General features: G+C 44.5%; 1 protein-coding gene across 4 annotated transcripts in view; it reads left to right on the top strand.

Moving 5' to 3' along the window:
- Positions 1 to 15,472, top strand: part of LOC110521812 (low-density lipoprotein receptor-related protein 8) — a 259,084-nt gene that overhangs the window by 117,717 nt on the left and 125,895 nt on the right. For all 4 annotated transcript variants that reach the window (XM_036968637.1, XM_036968635.1, XM_036968636.1 and 1 more), the window contains exon 3: positions 2,445 to 2,567. In XM_036968637.1, the coding sequence (XP_036824532.1) occupies positions 2,445 to 2,567 (123 nt within the window). The remainder of the gene's footprint in view (positions 1 to 2,444; positions 2,568 to 15,472) is intronic.

Genomic DNA, 15,472 nt, shown 5'->3' with positions numbered 1-15,472 from the left:
ACATCGTTCTTGGACACATGGTTTCTCCCCTATATCAAATGGAAAAGTACGAGCAGCTGGCAATTGCGCACCGAATTCCACGCAGGACACCAGGCGGACACTTGGAAAATGTAGTCTCTTATGGTCAATCTTCCAATGATATGCCTACAAATACGTCACAATGCTGCTAAGACCTTGGGCGAACGACAGAAAGTGTAGGCTCATTCCTTGCGCAATCACAGCCATATAAGGAGACAATGGAAAACAGAGCTTCAGAAATTCTGCTAATTCCTGGTTGATGCATCATCTTGGTTTCGCCTGTAGAATGAGTTCTGGGGCACTTACAGACAAAATCTTTGCAGATTCTGAAACTTCAGAGTGTTTTCTTTCCAAAACTGTCAAGAATATGCATAGTCGAGCATCTTTTCGTGACAAAATATCGCGCTTAAAACGGGAACGTTTTTTATCCAAAAATGAAATAGCGCCCCTAGAGATCTAACAGGTTAACGTTCATGGGTCATTCCATGAAATGAGTGCCTTTTGCGTACCTTTGATATTTTAAGTAGAAATTGTTCACCAATATTGAATTGTAAAATCCTGTTATGTCAAATGAAGTTCCCCTTTAATATAGAACTCAAGGAGAATTCGATCATTCAAAATTCAGCATTTTGACATGTCCCTCGGTCAACCCTGTGTCACTTCTAGGAAGATTTGAACCCACTTAAAGTTTCACTATTATTTATATAATTCATGTGATTAGTGATTCATTTACGTCTGTCCATCATTTTAAGGTCAACCATGTTTTATATGAACTGGACTCTCATTTTAATATGGTGAAAAAATTATTCTTCTTTTTTTTTTATTCAAAAGAATCTTTGAATGTCTAATAAAAGCAGGTGAGCTGGTTCTAGTCTTTTCGGCCATTGTCTGGTGTTTTACGGTGGAAAACTGAGTTGAGTATAACCCTGTTAACCATAGATAGACAGCCTAGAAATGTTTGAAAAAAAAGAAGAAGCTTGCATTCAATTGCCACGACAAGCGTCCATTCCCCTTGTCACAAGGCGATTTATGGCTGATTTAAGAAGAAACCCTGTTACTGTCAACCCTTTTACTATATTTGGCACTTAATATAGCCATTTTGTAATTTCACGTCTTGAGATGGTTAAACTAGTTGTTTATGTGCTCATTATGACAGAATGTTCAAATTTGGTGAAATCAAAAGTTTTTTTTCGGACTAAGTTACACTTCTCAAGAAGCACCAAATTGGTGGAACGACCCTATTATGCCATGTTTCATGTTCTATGTGGACCCTAGGAAGAGTAGCTGCTGCTTTCGCAACAGCTAATGGGGATCCTAATAAAAATACCAATTACCAAATGTGTTAGGGGGTGTATTAGGAGTTGTTTGTGACTTCTCTGTACTTTCCAGCATGTCAGGCAGTAACCTAGCAGGTAATGACGCGAGTGCTGTCAGGTGTAATGGTCCGAATACGACACGTTTTGTTTCACTACACTATCTTCCTGTTGTGTTATGAGTCCCTGGTGGGGGCAACATTCATATGCAGTGATTTGAACCCCCCAGTCTGGCCACCCAAGGTAGGCTACATCACATAAACAATAGGCTAACAAGCCTCTAGTCTACTCAGCCAGACTGGGCTAGGCCATAGCAATCATCACACTCCACTACAGTGATTCTGATTCGTGCTACAGTACAATAACCTACATGAGATGTAGTCAATGTAGCTGACATTTTTAGGCTAAAATCTTTAGCCTAACTAGCCTCTCCCCAGCCAGGCAAGGCTAAACCCCTAGCGATCCCCCTCACACTCCACTGCAGTGATTCTAGCTAGCCTAGCACACCACTAATTTACATTTTAGGCTAGTGTCGACGCGTGGGCACAACTCTGTTTAAACCAAGGCATGTAAATGAGGAAGAGAACAGGAGAGTTAGTCCCGGTGTGTGTTGTTCATCAGGCTAGTGGAGCGAGGCATTGTTCTCTCTCTCACATGAGTTGAGTGCTTTCTCTTGTTCAGAACTCTCCCGGTCAAGAAGAAGGAGCTTTAGCTCTCCCTGTGACACGCTCAAGCGCTCCAATTTTCCCCGGGCTGCTCCGCTCTGCTCGGAGAGAGTGACTGGAGAATGGGGTTAGATGGGTTATGAGACTGGTCATCTAACAACAGTCTGCCTTTGCTGCAATCTCTGGGTACTGAGAGAAATTAGACAGATTTGGGAGGGTATATGGGTATATGAACTGAAGCTTGCATCTGGACACTTTTTGTGTAGTTTGCTTATTACATAGTGGACCTGATTGTAAACCCGACCTCGAGGTTTTCATCATTTGTTCGAAACGAGACTCCATTACACTTAGCTTGTGTTGTGTATTTGACTTATAATATTAATCTGATCTCTCTTTCTCATTCCCTATCTCTCTCTCCTTCCCTATCTCTCTCTCTCTCTCTAAGCAGCAAAGAAGACATGTGCCACCACAGACTTTGCGTGTGAGAATGGCCAGTGTGTTCCCCAGCGGTGGCGCTGTGACGGAGAGCCGGAGTGTGCCGACGGATCAGACGAGGCCGACGCTACATGCAGTGAGTTCAGACGCTCTCTTTCCCGTACTGTTGCGTAGATGTGTATGGAGGAATGGATGCATGGGGATGGATGAACAACAAAAAAAAAACAAATGGGCCTTCAGGACACCTCCAACACACTCACATGCCCACGCCACGCACCACACACATCCTGGCATCCAGAGGAACATTGCCTCCAGCTCAGTGGCAAATGAGGTACGAGGAAGCTGCGGGTTGGAAAACCAAATCAGCCAGCCAGCAGCCCACCGTGTGTTTTCTCCTCGTCTCCGTTCCAGAGCAGTGAGCCTGAACTGCACTGTGGGTACCTTACCCTGTCACATTTGAACCGCTGCACCACCAATTCCCGCCTCATTTTTAAAAATGAACGTGTTTCCTTCCCTTACCTCTGGAAATCAGATTGACGTTTTCTGTGTTTTTTTTCACAGAGCTTTTTTCACCAAAGACACACAGTCTGCACTAGAGGTCGACCGATTATGATTTTTCAACGCCGATACTGATACCGATTATTGGGGGACCAAAAAAAACGATACCGATTAATCTGCCAATTTTTGTACATTTATTTGTAATAATGACAATTACAACAATACTGAATGAACACTTATTTTAACTTAATATAATACAGCAATAAAATCAATGTAGCCTCAAGTAAATAATTAATGAATTAAATCATGTAAAAACAAAGTGTTGGAGAAGAAAGTAAAAGTGCAATATGTGCTATGTAAGAAAGCTAACGTTTCAGTTCCTTGCTCAGAACATGAGAACATATGAAAGCTGGTGGTTCCTTTTAACATGAGTCTTCAATATTCCCAGGTAAGACGTTTTAGGTTGTAGTTATTATAGGAATTATAGGACTATTTCCCTCTATACCATTTGTTTTTCATTAACCTTTGACTATTGGATGTTCTTATAGGCACTTTAGTATTGCCAGTGTAACAGTATAGCTTCCGTCCCTCTCCTCGCTCCTCCCTGGGCTCGAACCAGCAACACAACGACAACAGCCACCATCGAAGCAGCATTACCCATGCAGAGCAAGGGGAACAACTACTAGAAGGAAAGCGAGTGACGTTTGAAACGCTATTAGCGCGCGCTAACTAGCTATCACTTTGGTTACACCAGCTTCTTCTCGGAAGTTGATTGGCTTGAAGTCTTAAACAGCGCAATGCTTGACGCACAATGAAGAGCTGCTGGCAAAACGCACGAAAGTGCTGTTTGAATGAATGTTTACGCGCCTGCTTCTGCCTACCACCGCTCAGTCAGATACTTGTATGCTTGTATGCTCGGACACGCTAGATAATATCTAGTAATTTCATCAACCATGTGTAGTTAACTAGTGATTTTGATTGATAGTTTTTTATAAGATAAGTTTAATGCTAGCTAGCAACTTATCTTTGTTTACTGCATTCGTGTAACAGGCAGTCTCCTTGTGGAGTGCAACGAGAGAGAGGCAGGTCGTTATTGCGTTGGACTAGTTAACTGTGCGGTTGCAAGATTGGATCCCCCGAGCTGACTAGGTGAAAATCTGTTGTTCTGCCCCCGAACAAGGCAGTTAACCCACCGTTCCTAGGCCGTCATTGAAAATAAGAATGTGTTCCTAACTGATTTGCCTAGTTATATAAAGGTATATAAAAAAAAAAACATATATATATATATTATATATATATATATATATATATATATATATATATATATATATATATATATATATATATATTACATACACGGCCAACTGACCCTACTGTACTTTTGTGCCCCCCTGTCACACTCACACAGACCCGAGGTCAGCTCTAAACCCTGTTCCACAACGCTCACATCCTGCTTATTAATTACGCAGGATTCACTGTGGGCTGCACTCCATTTTTTCATAATTGCCACCAGCATATGACCTGTGTCCCGGGGCTGCGTTTGAAAACAAGCACCGGGTGGCTTGTTCACATGCCGCTGTTTATTACTTTTTAACGCAGTCGTAATGACTTAGCCCTGGCTATTGATCAAGCCATGGGTATGGGTATTGGGTATTACTGTACAGCGATAACCGTGAGATTGCAGCCATTTCTTTATAGCCATAACTCACCTGCCATTACTGAGGGGCGGCGGCATTATGCTAAACTCTATGGCTATGGGAGGAGAGTCATAGAGCTGTTATATACTCATATCGGAAAGTTTTTAGACCCCTTTTCCCACATTTTGTTACAGCCTGGTTCTAAAATTTCTTCTCATCAATCTACACACAATACCCCAAGTGATAAAGCGAAAACAGGTTTTTAGAAATGTTTGCAAAATTATGAAATATAAAAAAACAGAAATACCTTATTTGCATAAGTATTCAGACACTTTGCTATAAGACTCGAAATGGAGCTCAGGTGCATCCTGTTTCCATTGATCATCCTTGAGATGTTGTGGTAAATTCAATTGAATGGACATGATTTGGATAGGCACACACCTGTCTATATAAGGTCCCACAGTTGACAGGCATATATCTGGGGAAGGGTACCACAAAATGTCTGCAGCATTGAAGGTCCCCAAGAACACAGTGGCCTCCATCATTCTTAAATGGAAGATGCTTGGAACCACCAAGACTTACTAGAGCTGGCCACCCCGGCCAAACTGAACAATCGGGGGAGAAGGGCCTTGGTCTGGGAGGTGACCAAAAAGACGATGGTCACTCTGACAAAGCTCCAGTGTTCCTCTGTGGAGATGGGAGAACCTTCCAGAAAGACAGGCATCTCTGCAGCACTTCACCAATCAGGCCTTTATGGTAGAGTGGCCAGAGAGAAGCCACTCTTCAGTAAAAGGCACATGACAGCCCGCTTGGAGTTTGCCAGAAGGCACCTAAAGACTCTCAGACCATGAGAAACAAGATTCAATAATCTGATGAAACCAAGATTGAACTCTTTGGTCTGAATGCCAAGCGTCACATCTGGAGGAAACCTGGCACCATCCCTACGGTAAAGCATTGTGGTGGCAGTATCATGTTGTGGGGATGTTTGTCAGCGGCAGGGACTGGGAGACTAGACAGAATTGAGGCAAAGATGAACGGAGCAAAGTACAGAGAGATCCTTGATGAAAACCTGCTCTAGAGTGGAGTAAAGGTTCACCTTCCAAAAGGACAATGACCCTAAGCACACAGCCAAGATGCAGGAGTGGCTTTGGGACAAGTCTTTGAATATCCTTGAGTGGCCCAGCCGGACTTGAACTCAATCGAACATCTCTGGAGAGATCTGGAGAGAAATTTAGGCTCCCGAGCGGCGCAGCGGTCTAAGGCACTGCATCTCAGTGCAAGAGGCGTCACTACAGTCTCTGGTTTGAATCCATCCTGCATCACATCAGGCTGTGATTGGTAGGCCCATAGGGTGGTGCACAATTGGCCCAGCGTTGTCCGGGTTTGGCCGTCATTGTAAATAAGAGTTTGTTCTTAACTGCCTTGCCTAGTTATATAAAGGTCTAATTTAAATAAAAATTATGCACTGGAGTCCTCTCCCTATCTCTTCTCATGAAGATGTTCCTTGAGACAGTTATTAACCCCATCTGTACATGCAATGGGCTTTTAGGGGTTATTGTTGAGTTGCGGTATTGTGTGTAGATTGATTAGGGGGAAACAAACAATTTAATACATTTTAGAATAAAGCTGTAATGTTAAAAAAAATGGAAAAAGCCAAGGGGTCTGAATACTTTCCGAATGCACTGTATACTCACATCAACTGTGTCAGAGACAATCCGGAATGAATTAGCTTCGTCCTTACTGATGCTCTTATATAGTGCTCTCTGCCTGCTGGTTCAAATGGCAAAAAAATGTCTCTCACATTGCCAGTTCCTCTCCCCTTGGCCCTGCTCGTTCCTACCGTACTGTATAGAAGGACTTCTGTATGGGCCGCCAACAGAACAGCAGCTGCAAGCAATTTTCAGAAGCAGTATGGAGGAAAAAGCGGTGCTGGAAATGGTGGAGTGTCGAGATCTGACACACTGGAGAAAGGGTGACCTTGGGCTGCTGTTTGGAGGGCCTGCTGTGTGTGTATGTGTGTGTCTGTGTGTGTGTGTGTGTGTGTGTGTGTGTGTGTGTGTGTGTGTGTGTGTGTGTGTGTGTGTGTGTGTGTGTGTGTGTGTGTGTGTGTGTGTGTGTGTGAGATGGGGGGTTGAAGTCTCACCCTGAGTGTGTATTTGATTAGACATCGGTGACTCTGGCAGGCTCAGAGATTGTTCTAAGGAGAGAAGCCACCAAGAGATTGAGAACACAACACACAGACACTATGCTAGACAGGTACAATCCTGAGAGAAGGGGTCTGTCTGGGTGACAAACAGAGCACACACTGCACTGCAAGCAATGTGAATGTGCATGGCTTCGTAGCTCTGGACTCTGCTGAGAGGTTAAATGGGTTTTGGAGAGGTGAGGGCCATGTGTAGCAGAGTGGAGGTCTCCTGTGGGTGTTTTTTAAAGGAAGCTACAGGTGAGGAACTACTCAACTCCTACTGTAGAAACATAGACACATGCGCACACACACACACACACACACACACACACACACACACACACACCCACACACACACACAGACACATACACACACACACACTTACTAGCTGACTCTGCTGAGAATGTGGGAAAGCTGCAGCAATCAAGACATTGTATCGACCTCAGCTCCCATGTCAAATTAGTGTCGTCTCTAGAACCCCTCTCTAGCAGTGTATCCATCCACTGAAAGGCCGTGCTCTGGTCTCCTTCAGCATATCCATCCACTCTTCCCCACTGTGCTTGATCCATAGCTTACAGGGGTTCTCAGAGCTAGATAAATCAGACTAATAACTCGGAAGATGGCGCCGACAGACATGGCAGCTTAGCTATCTCCTAAGCAACTTTGCAGTATAACTTTTTGGGGTATGTAATTTCATTATTAGCCCATTTTTATTTATTTATTAAAAAAAATGACCCCCTTTTCTCTCCCCAATTTCGTCATATCCAATTGGTAGTTCCAGTCTTGTCCCACCGCTGCAACTCCCGTACGGACTTGGGAGAGGCGAAGGTCGAGAACCGTGCGTCCTCCGAAACACAACCCCGCCAAGCCGCACCGCTTCTTGACACACTGCTCGCTTAACCCGGAAGTCAGCCGCACCAATGTGTCTGATGGAACACTGTACACCTGGCGACCATGTCAGCGTGCATGCGCCCGGCCCTCCACAGGAGTTGCTAGAACGCGATGGGACAAGGTAATCCCGGCCGGCTAAACCCTGCCCTATCCTGGACGATGCTGGGCCAATTATGCATCACCTCATGGGTCTCCTGGTCATGGCCAGCTGCGACACAGCCCAGTATCAAACCGGGGTCTGTAGTAACGCATCTAGCACTGGCCATAGACCACTGCGCCACTCAGGAGGCCCACGCCCAGAACATTTTTTGTGTTATTCCATACAGTCGGAAATAACTTTTGGATATCAGAGCGGCGGTAACTCACCAGCATTAAGTCCAAGAATACTGCTTTCCTGAAATGTATCCTTTGTTTGTACCCCCAAGGCATTTGAACATATCCCAGAGGCTGCTCCAAGACGACGCCGGCGGAAAAGAGGTATTCGGAGGGGACTTCTAGTCCGACACCATCCACCGCTTCCGAGTATATTACTCGCGAATGTTCAGTCTCTGGACAATAAAATAGACGAGCTCAGGGTGAGGATCTCCTTCCAGAGAGACTTCAGGGACTGTAGCGTACTCTGTTCCACGGAATCATGGCTCTCTTGGGATATACTGTCCCCACCCATATAGCCAACTGGGTTCTCAGTACATTGTACAGACAGGAATAAAGAACTCTCCGGAAGAAGAAAGGCAGTGGTGTATGTTTCATGACTAACTATTCATGGTGTGATTGTGATAACATACAGAAAGTGCTTTTGTTCCTCCGACCAAGAATACCTCACAATCAAGAGAATTGTCTTCGGTTATTGTCACAGCCGTGTGTACTCCCCCTCAAGCCGATACCACGACGGCCCTCAAGGAACTACACTGGACTTTATGCAAACAGGAACCACATATCCAGAGGACACATTTATTGTAGCTGGGGATTTTAACAAAGCAAATTTGAGGAAAATGCTACTGAGGTTCTATCAACACATTGACTGTAGTGTAGAAAACACTTGACCACTGCTACTCCCCCTTTCGAGATGCCTACAAGGCCCTCCCCGCCCTCCCTTTGGCAAATCAGATCACGACTCCATTTTGCTCCTCCCTTCCTATAGGCAGAAACTCAAGCAGGAAGTACCCGTGCTAAGGTTTATTCAACGCTGGTCTGATCCATCGGAATCCATGCTTCAAGATTGTTTTGATCACGCGGACTGGGATATGTTCCGAGTAGCCTCTGAGAATAACGTTGACGTATACAAGGACACGGTGACTGTATTCTTCAGGAAATTTATAGGGGATGTTGTTCCCACTGTGACTATTAAAACCTACCCAAACCAGAAACCGTGAATGGATATCAGCATTCACGCAAAATTGAAAGTGCGACCACCACATTTAACCATGGCAAGGTGACTGGGAATATGGTTGAATACAAACAGTGCAGTTATTCCCTCCGAAAGGCAATCAAACTGGCAAAACACGTCAGTACAGAGACAAAGTGGATTCGCAATTCAACAGCTCAGACACAAGACGTATGTGGCAGGGTCTACAGACAATCACAGATTACAAAGGGAAAACCAGCCATGACGTGGACTCCGACGTCTTGCTCCCTACAAGCTAAACACCTTCTTTGCCCACTTTGAGGATAACACAGCACCACCAACGCGGCCCACTACCAAGGACTGTGGGCTTTCCTTATCAGTGGCCCTATCCCAGTCTGCTGTCCCCACTTTCTTCAATATGTCCACCATTGTTCCTGTACCCAAGAAAGTTTTGCCCATAGCACTCACCCCTGTCATCATGAAGTGCTTTGAGAGGCTATTTAAGGATCATATCAACTTTACCTTACCTGACACCCTAGACCCACTTCAATTTGCTTACTGCCCCAATAGATCCATAGACGATGCAATCCCCATCGCACTGCACACTGCCCTATCCCATCTGGACCTATGTAAGAATGCTGTTAATTGATTATAGCTCAGCCTTCAACACATAGTACCCTCCAAGCTCATTATTAAGCTTGGGGCACTGGGTCTGAACCCTGCCCAGTATAACTGGGTGCTGGACTTCCTGACGGGCCACCCCAGGTGGGGAAGGTAGGAAGAAATACCTCCTCTTCGCACACAGGGGCCCCACAAGGGTACGTGCTGTGCTCCCTCCTTTACTCCCTGTTCACCCATGACTGTGTGGCCACGCACACCTCCAACTCAATCATCAAGTTTGCAGATGACACAACAGTAGTAGGACTGATTACCAACAATGACGAGACAGCCTACAGGGAGCAGGTGAAGGTTTTGGCAGAGTGATACCAGGAACATAACCTCTCCCTCAATTTCAACAAAATGAAGGAGCTGATCATGGACTTCAGGAAACAGCAGAGGGAGCAAGCCCCTTTCCACATCGACGGGACCACAATGGAGAAGGTGAAAGCTTCAAGTTCCTCGGCGTACAGATTACTGACTGTCTGAAATGGTCCACCCACACAGACAGTGTGGTGAAGTAGGAGCAACGGCGCCTCTTCAACCTCAGGAGGCTGAAGAAATGTGGCTTGGCCGCTAAGAACCTCACAAACTTTACAGATGCGCAATTGAGAGCATCCTGTTGGGCTGTGTCAACGCCTGGTATGGCAACTGCACCTCCCGCAACCGCAGGGCTCTCCAGAGGGTGGTGTGGTCTGCCCAACGCATCACCGGGGGCACTTTGCCACTTTAATATTGTTTACATACTGCTGTACTCATCTCCTATGTATATACTGTATTATATTCTACTGTTTTAGCCAATGCCACTCTGACATCGCTCGTCCTAATATTTATATATTTCTAAATTCCATTCTTTTACTTTTAGATTTGTGTGTGTTGTTGTGAATTGTTAGATATTACTGCACCGTTGGAGCTAGGAACACAAGCATTTTGCTACACCCACAATAACATCTATGAAATATGTGTTCGTGACCAATACGATGTGATCTGCTTTGATTTATATTCTCCCAGTTTTCTGAATCCATAGAACCTGACATCCAAAGCAAAGACAGAGCTGAAAAGCGTTTTGATCTCTTCAGATTTGTTTTTATTCAATATTCTTTACTGCAGAAAATAACCCACATTGTCACTTTAGATTGACCTTATTTTGGAAAGATGAAATTCAAAGCATTATCAAAGAGACATTCATATATTCTGTTGCTAGACTGTGTAATTTGGGTGGGCCAAGGACTCGTGTGATCGACAGCAGAGCAGTGCCCATGGTGTTTAGCATTCAGAGGAAGGTACATCTCTAAGGTGTTTCATCTGATTACTGGACTTCTCATTAAGACTTTTTATCTCTAATCAAGGTTGAATCACTGGGAGAAATGTTCAAAGGTTTCATACATTGTGTGGTGTGTGTTTGTGTGTGTTTGTATGCATGTGTATGTGCATGTGCTCATCCCTCCTCAAGCCATCATCCCTCTCGTCCGCTGCTCAAATCTCTCCTCCATCTCCCTTTCTTGATTCACTCTCTCGGCTTTGATTAGTTTGCAATTAACATTCCACCTTCACTCCTCTGCTTCCCTCATCCTCCCACCCATCCTTGCCGTCCGTCTGCCATGCGCGCCCTCCCCACTGATTCCTAGTCAGTTTAATAATGCATCTGATTGAATTTATTTCCCAGTGAAGGAATCAATGTGTGGCCCCTGAGGCCTCTGGCATCCGATTAAGTAGGGCCCTCAGACAGTTCGTCAGGAGCGGACCCTAATTACAAATGTGAAAAATAAACTAGCCTGGTGGGTATTTGAAAGAAAACTACTCTTTCAGAGTAAGGGGGTTGATAGGTGGGTGTGCGGCTGGGTGGATGTGTTTGGGGTTAACCCCTTAGGTGTAATATGGGTGAGGGTTGTGAGATTTGCAGGAGAGTTGTAAGGAGCTACTGCGGTAGTGTTTGTCTCCTTAGAAATGGACTTGCCTTTGTGGTGATGTTGTGTTGATTTTGAACAGGAAGTTTAGGGATGGATCTGGTCACTCAGTACATTTACAAAACACAGTTTGCAAGATAAATACAGACGCCATAGTAAAAGTTTAACGTGTAGAGCCCCTGTTCGTATTAACCGACTTTGTTGTAAAACCTTGTTGTCTTGACTGTCTCAAGTGTCATTTATCCTCCATCTTAATGTTCCCACACTCCCTCTCTTCTACTGCTCTATCTTTTTTCTCAACCCCTCAGACATGCAGTCAACCCACGTAGTAACCTCTTAAAGTCCTGCAAACCAGAATTGGTCCTTCAAGCATAGTTTATAGACAGAGTGGGAATTCAAATGATTCAGCTCTTGTTTGAGGTGACGTGTGTAATCCGTTGTTGTTACAAAGTCATTGAAACCGCCACAATAATAAACATATTATCGGGAGTTGTATACCCTGACTGTTCAGCCATTGTTATTTAGCGGTTTAGTCCTTGTCTCGCTGTTTAAACACACTGTAGTCCTTAGCTGGCCTAAACGGTTTAGCTGTACTCTAGCATTGCAGCTCAGCTTTCTCTCTCTCTCTCTCTCTCTCTCTCTCTCTCTCTCTCTTTCTCTCTCTCTCTCTCTCTCTCTCTCTCTCTCTCTCTCTCTCTGTCTCTCTCTCTCAATTCAATTCAATTCAAAGGGTTTATTGGTATGGGAAACATATGTTTACATTCCCAAAGCAAGTGAAGTAGATAATAAACAAAAGTGAAACAATCCATTTCTCTCTCATCTTTCTCTCAGTATCAGTTCCACTACTTCCTCTGTAGCATGGTGTCGGTAACCTTGCCGACACCTCAACGGAGCCCTGGCAGGGAGACAATAGATGGGAAGGTATTATAGTGCTGTGCAGGAGTAGTGCTGTAGTTAATTATTCTGAATATGAGGGAAGGTTCTAGTCAGATGCTCCGTCCGGACGGCTTCAATTTCATGCTCCAGGCTCCGGAGCTGCAGGGATAATTTCCCATGTGGCCGACTTTCCCGCTAGAAGTCAACGGCCTCCTTGTTGCCTCTCTCAGTAAGCCCATAGCTCGCGCCACTAGGGTTGCCCACTCAGTACAGGCATCAGTGCCTCCCGTCTGGCTGATTTTGCCAAGGTGCGAGCATCAGCGTAGGCCTTTTAATGTGAATACTTTGCCTAAAGAAAGTATTCACACCCGTTGGCTTTTTTTTCACATTTTGTTGTGTTACAAAGTAGGATTCATTGTCTTTTTGTTTTATTAATTGAAAATGAAACACTAATATATTTTGATTAGATAGGTATTTAACCCCCTAGGTCAATACATAGAATCACCTTTGGCAGCGATCGCAGAGTCTTTCTGGGTACGTTTCTGAAAGCTTTGCAAACCTGGATTGTACAATATTTGGCCATTATTGTTTAAAAAATAATTTAAACATTGTTTGTTTATCATTGCTAGACAGCCATTTTCTAGTCTTGCCATTGATTTTCAAGCTGATTTAAGTCAGACTGTAACTAGGCAAGTCAGGAACATTCAATGTCGTCTTGCAACTCCAGTGTATATTTGGCCTTGTGTTTTAGGTTATTTGTGGATTTGTCTCCCAGTGTCTGGAAAGCAGACAGATCTCGGCTTTCCTCTAGGACTTTGCCTGTGGTTAGCTCTATTCCTTGTCTTTTTATCTTAAACAACTCCCTTGTCCTTGCCGATGACAAGCATACCCATAACATGATGCAGCCACCACCATGCTTGAAAATACAAAGAGTGGTACTCAGTAATGTGTTGCATTGAATTTCCCCCAAACGTAATGTAATCAAGTCAAATTTTATTAGTCACATGCGCCGAATACAACAGTGACATTCTTCCTTACGAGTCCCTAACCAACAATGCAGTTAAAAAGAAAATATGAATAAGAATAAGAAATAAAAGTAACAGGTAATTAAAGAACAGCAGCAAAATAACAATAGCGAGACTATATACAGGGGGTACCGGTACAGAGTCAATGTGCGGGGTCAACGGTTAGTTGAGGTAATATGTACATGTAGGTAGAGCTATTAAAGTGACTATACATAGATGATAACAACAGAGAGTAGCAGCGGTGTAAGGGGGGGGGGGCTAGACTTGGCGCTCCGGTACTGCTTGCTGTGAGGTAGCAGAGAGAACAGTCTATGACTAGGGTGGCTGGAGTCTTTGACAATTTTTAGGGCCTTCCTCTGACACCGCCTGGTATAGAGGTCCTGGATGGCAGGAAGCTTGGCCCCAGTGATGTACTGGGCCGTATGCACTACCCTCTGTAGTGCCTTGCGGTCGGAGGCCAAGCAGTTGCCATACCAGGCAGTGATGCAACTAGCCAGGATGCTGTCGATGGTGCAGCTGTAGAACATTTTGAGGATCTGAGGACCCATGCCAAATCTTTTCAATCTCCTGAGGGGGAATAGGTTTAGTTGTGCCCTCTTCACGATTGTCTTGGTGTGCTTGAACCATGTTAGTTTGTTGGTGATGTGGACACCAAGGAACTTGAAGCTCTCAACCTGCTCCACTACAGCCCCTTCGATGACAGTGGGGGACGTGCTTGGTCCTCTTTTTCCTGTAGTCCACAATCATCTTTTTTGCCTTGATCCCGTTGAGGGAGAGGTTGTTGTCCTCACACCACATGGCCAGGTCTCTGACCTCCCTATAGGCTGTCTCGTTGTTGTCGGTAATCAGGCCTACCACTGTTGTTTCATTGGCAAACTTAATGATGGTGTTGGAGTCGTGCTTGGTCGTGCAGTCATGAGTGATCAGGGAGTACAGGAGGGGACTGAGCATGCACCCCTGAGGGGCCCCTGTGTTGAGGATCAGCGTGGCAGATGTGTTGTTACCTACCCTTACCACCTGGGGGTGGCCCGTCAGGAAGTCCAGGTTACAGTTACAGAGGGAGGTGTTTAGTCCCAGGGCCCTTAGGTTGTTGATGAGATTTGGCGAATGACATCATTGATGCACTTATTGATGAAGCCAATAACTGATGCGGTGTACTCCTCAATGACATCGGAGGAATCCCTTGAACATATTCCAGTCTGGGCTAGCAAAACAATCCTGTAGCTTAGCATCTGCTTCACCTGACCAATTTTTTATTGATTGAGTCACTGGTGCTTCCTGCTTTAATTTTTGCTTCTAAGCAGGAATCAGGAGGATAGAATTATGGTCAGATTTGCCAAATGGATGGCGAGGGAGAGCTTTGCATGCGTCTCTGTCTGTGGAGTAAGGTGGTCCAGAGTTTTTTCCCCCTGGTTGTACATTTAACATGCTGATAGAAATGTGGTAAGACAGGTTTAAATTTCCCTGCATTAAAGTCCCCGGCTACTAGGAGCGCCGCCTCTAGGTGAGCGTTTTCTTGTTTTCTTACAGCTCATTCAGTCTTAGTGCCATCATCAGTCTGTGGTGGTATGTAGACAGCTACGAAAAATACAGATGAAAACTCTCTCGGTAGATAGTGTAGTCTACAGCTTATCATGAGATACTCTTCCTCCGGCGAGCAAAACCTTGAGACTTCCTTAGATATCGTGCACCAGCTGTTACTTACAAAAATACATAGTCCTGATGTCCAGAAGTTATTTTCGGTCATAAGTAGCAGCAACATTATGTACAAAATTTGTTTTAAAAAAAAGTTACAAACAACGCAAAGAAACAAACACAAAAACTTTTTTTTTTAGGAATACGTAAAACGTCAGCCTTGTTCTCCGGCGCCATCTTTTCTTTTTGCTATGTATTCAGGACAAAAAGTTAATTTCTTTGCCACATTTTTTGCAGTATTACTTTAGTGCCTTATTGTAAACAGGATGCATGTTTTGGAATACTTATATTTTGTACAGGCTTCCTTCTTTTCACTTTGTAATT

Source organism: Oncorhynchus mykiss, chromosome 30 (genome assembly GCF_013265735.2).
Source record: "Oncorhynchus mykiss isolate Arlee chromosome 30, USDA_OmykA_1.1, whole genome shotgun sequence".
NCBI classification, from domain to species: Eukaryota; Metazoa; Chordata; class Actinopteri; order Salmoniformes; family Salmonidae; genus Oncorhynchus; species Oncorhynchus mykiss.
The sequence above is the reverse complement of the archived record's forward strand: the minus strand, read 5'-3'. Positions and strand labels throughout refer to the sequence as shown.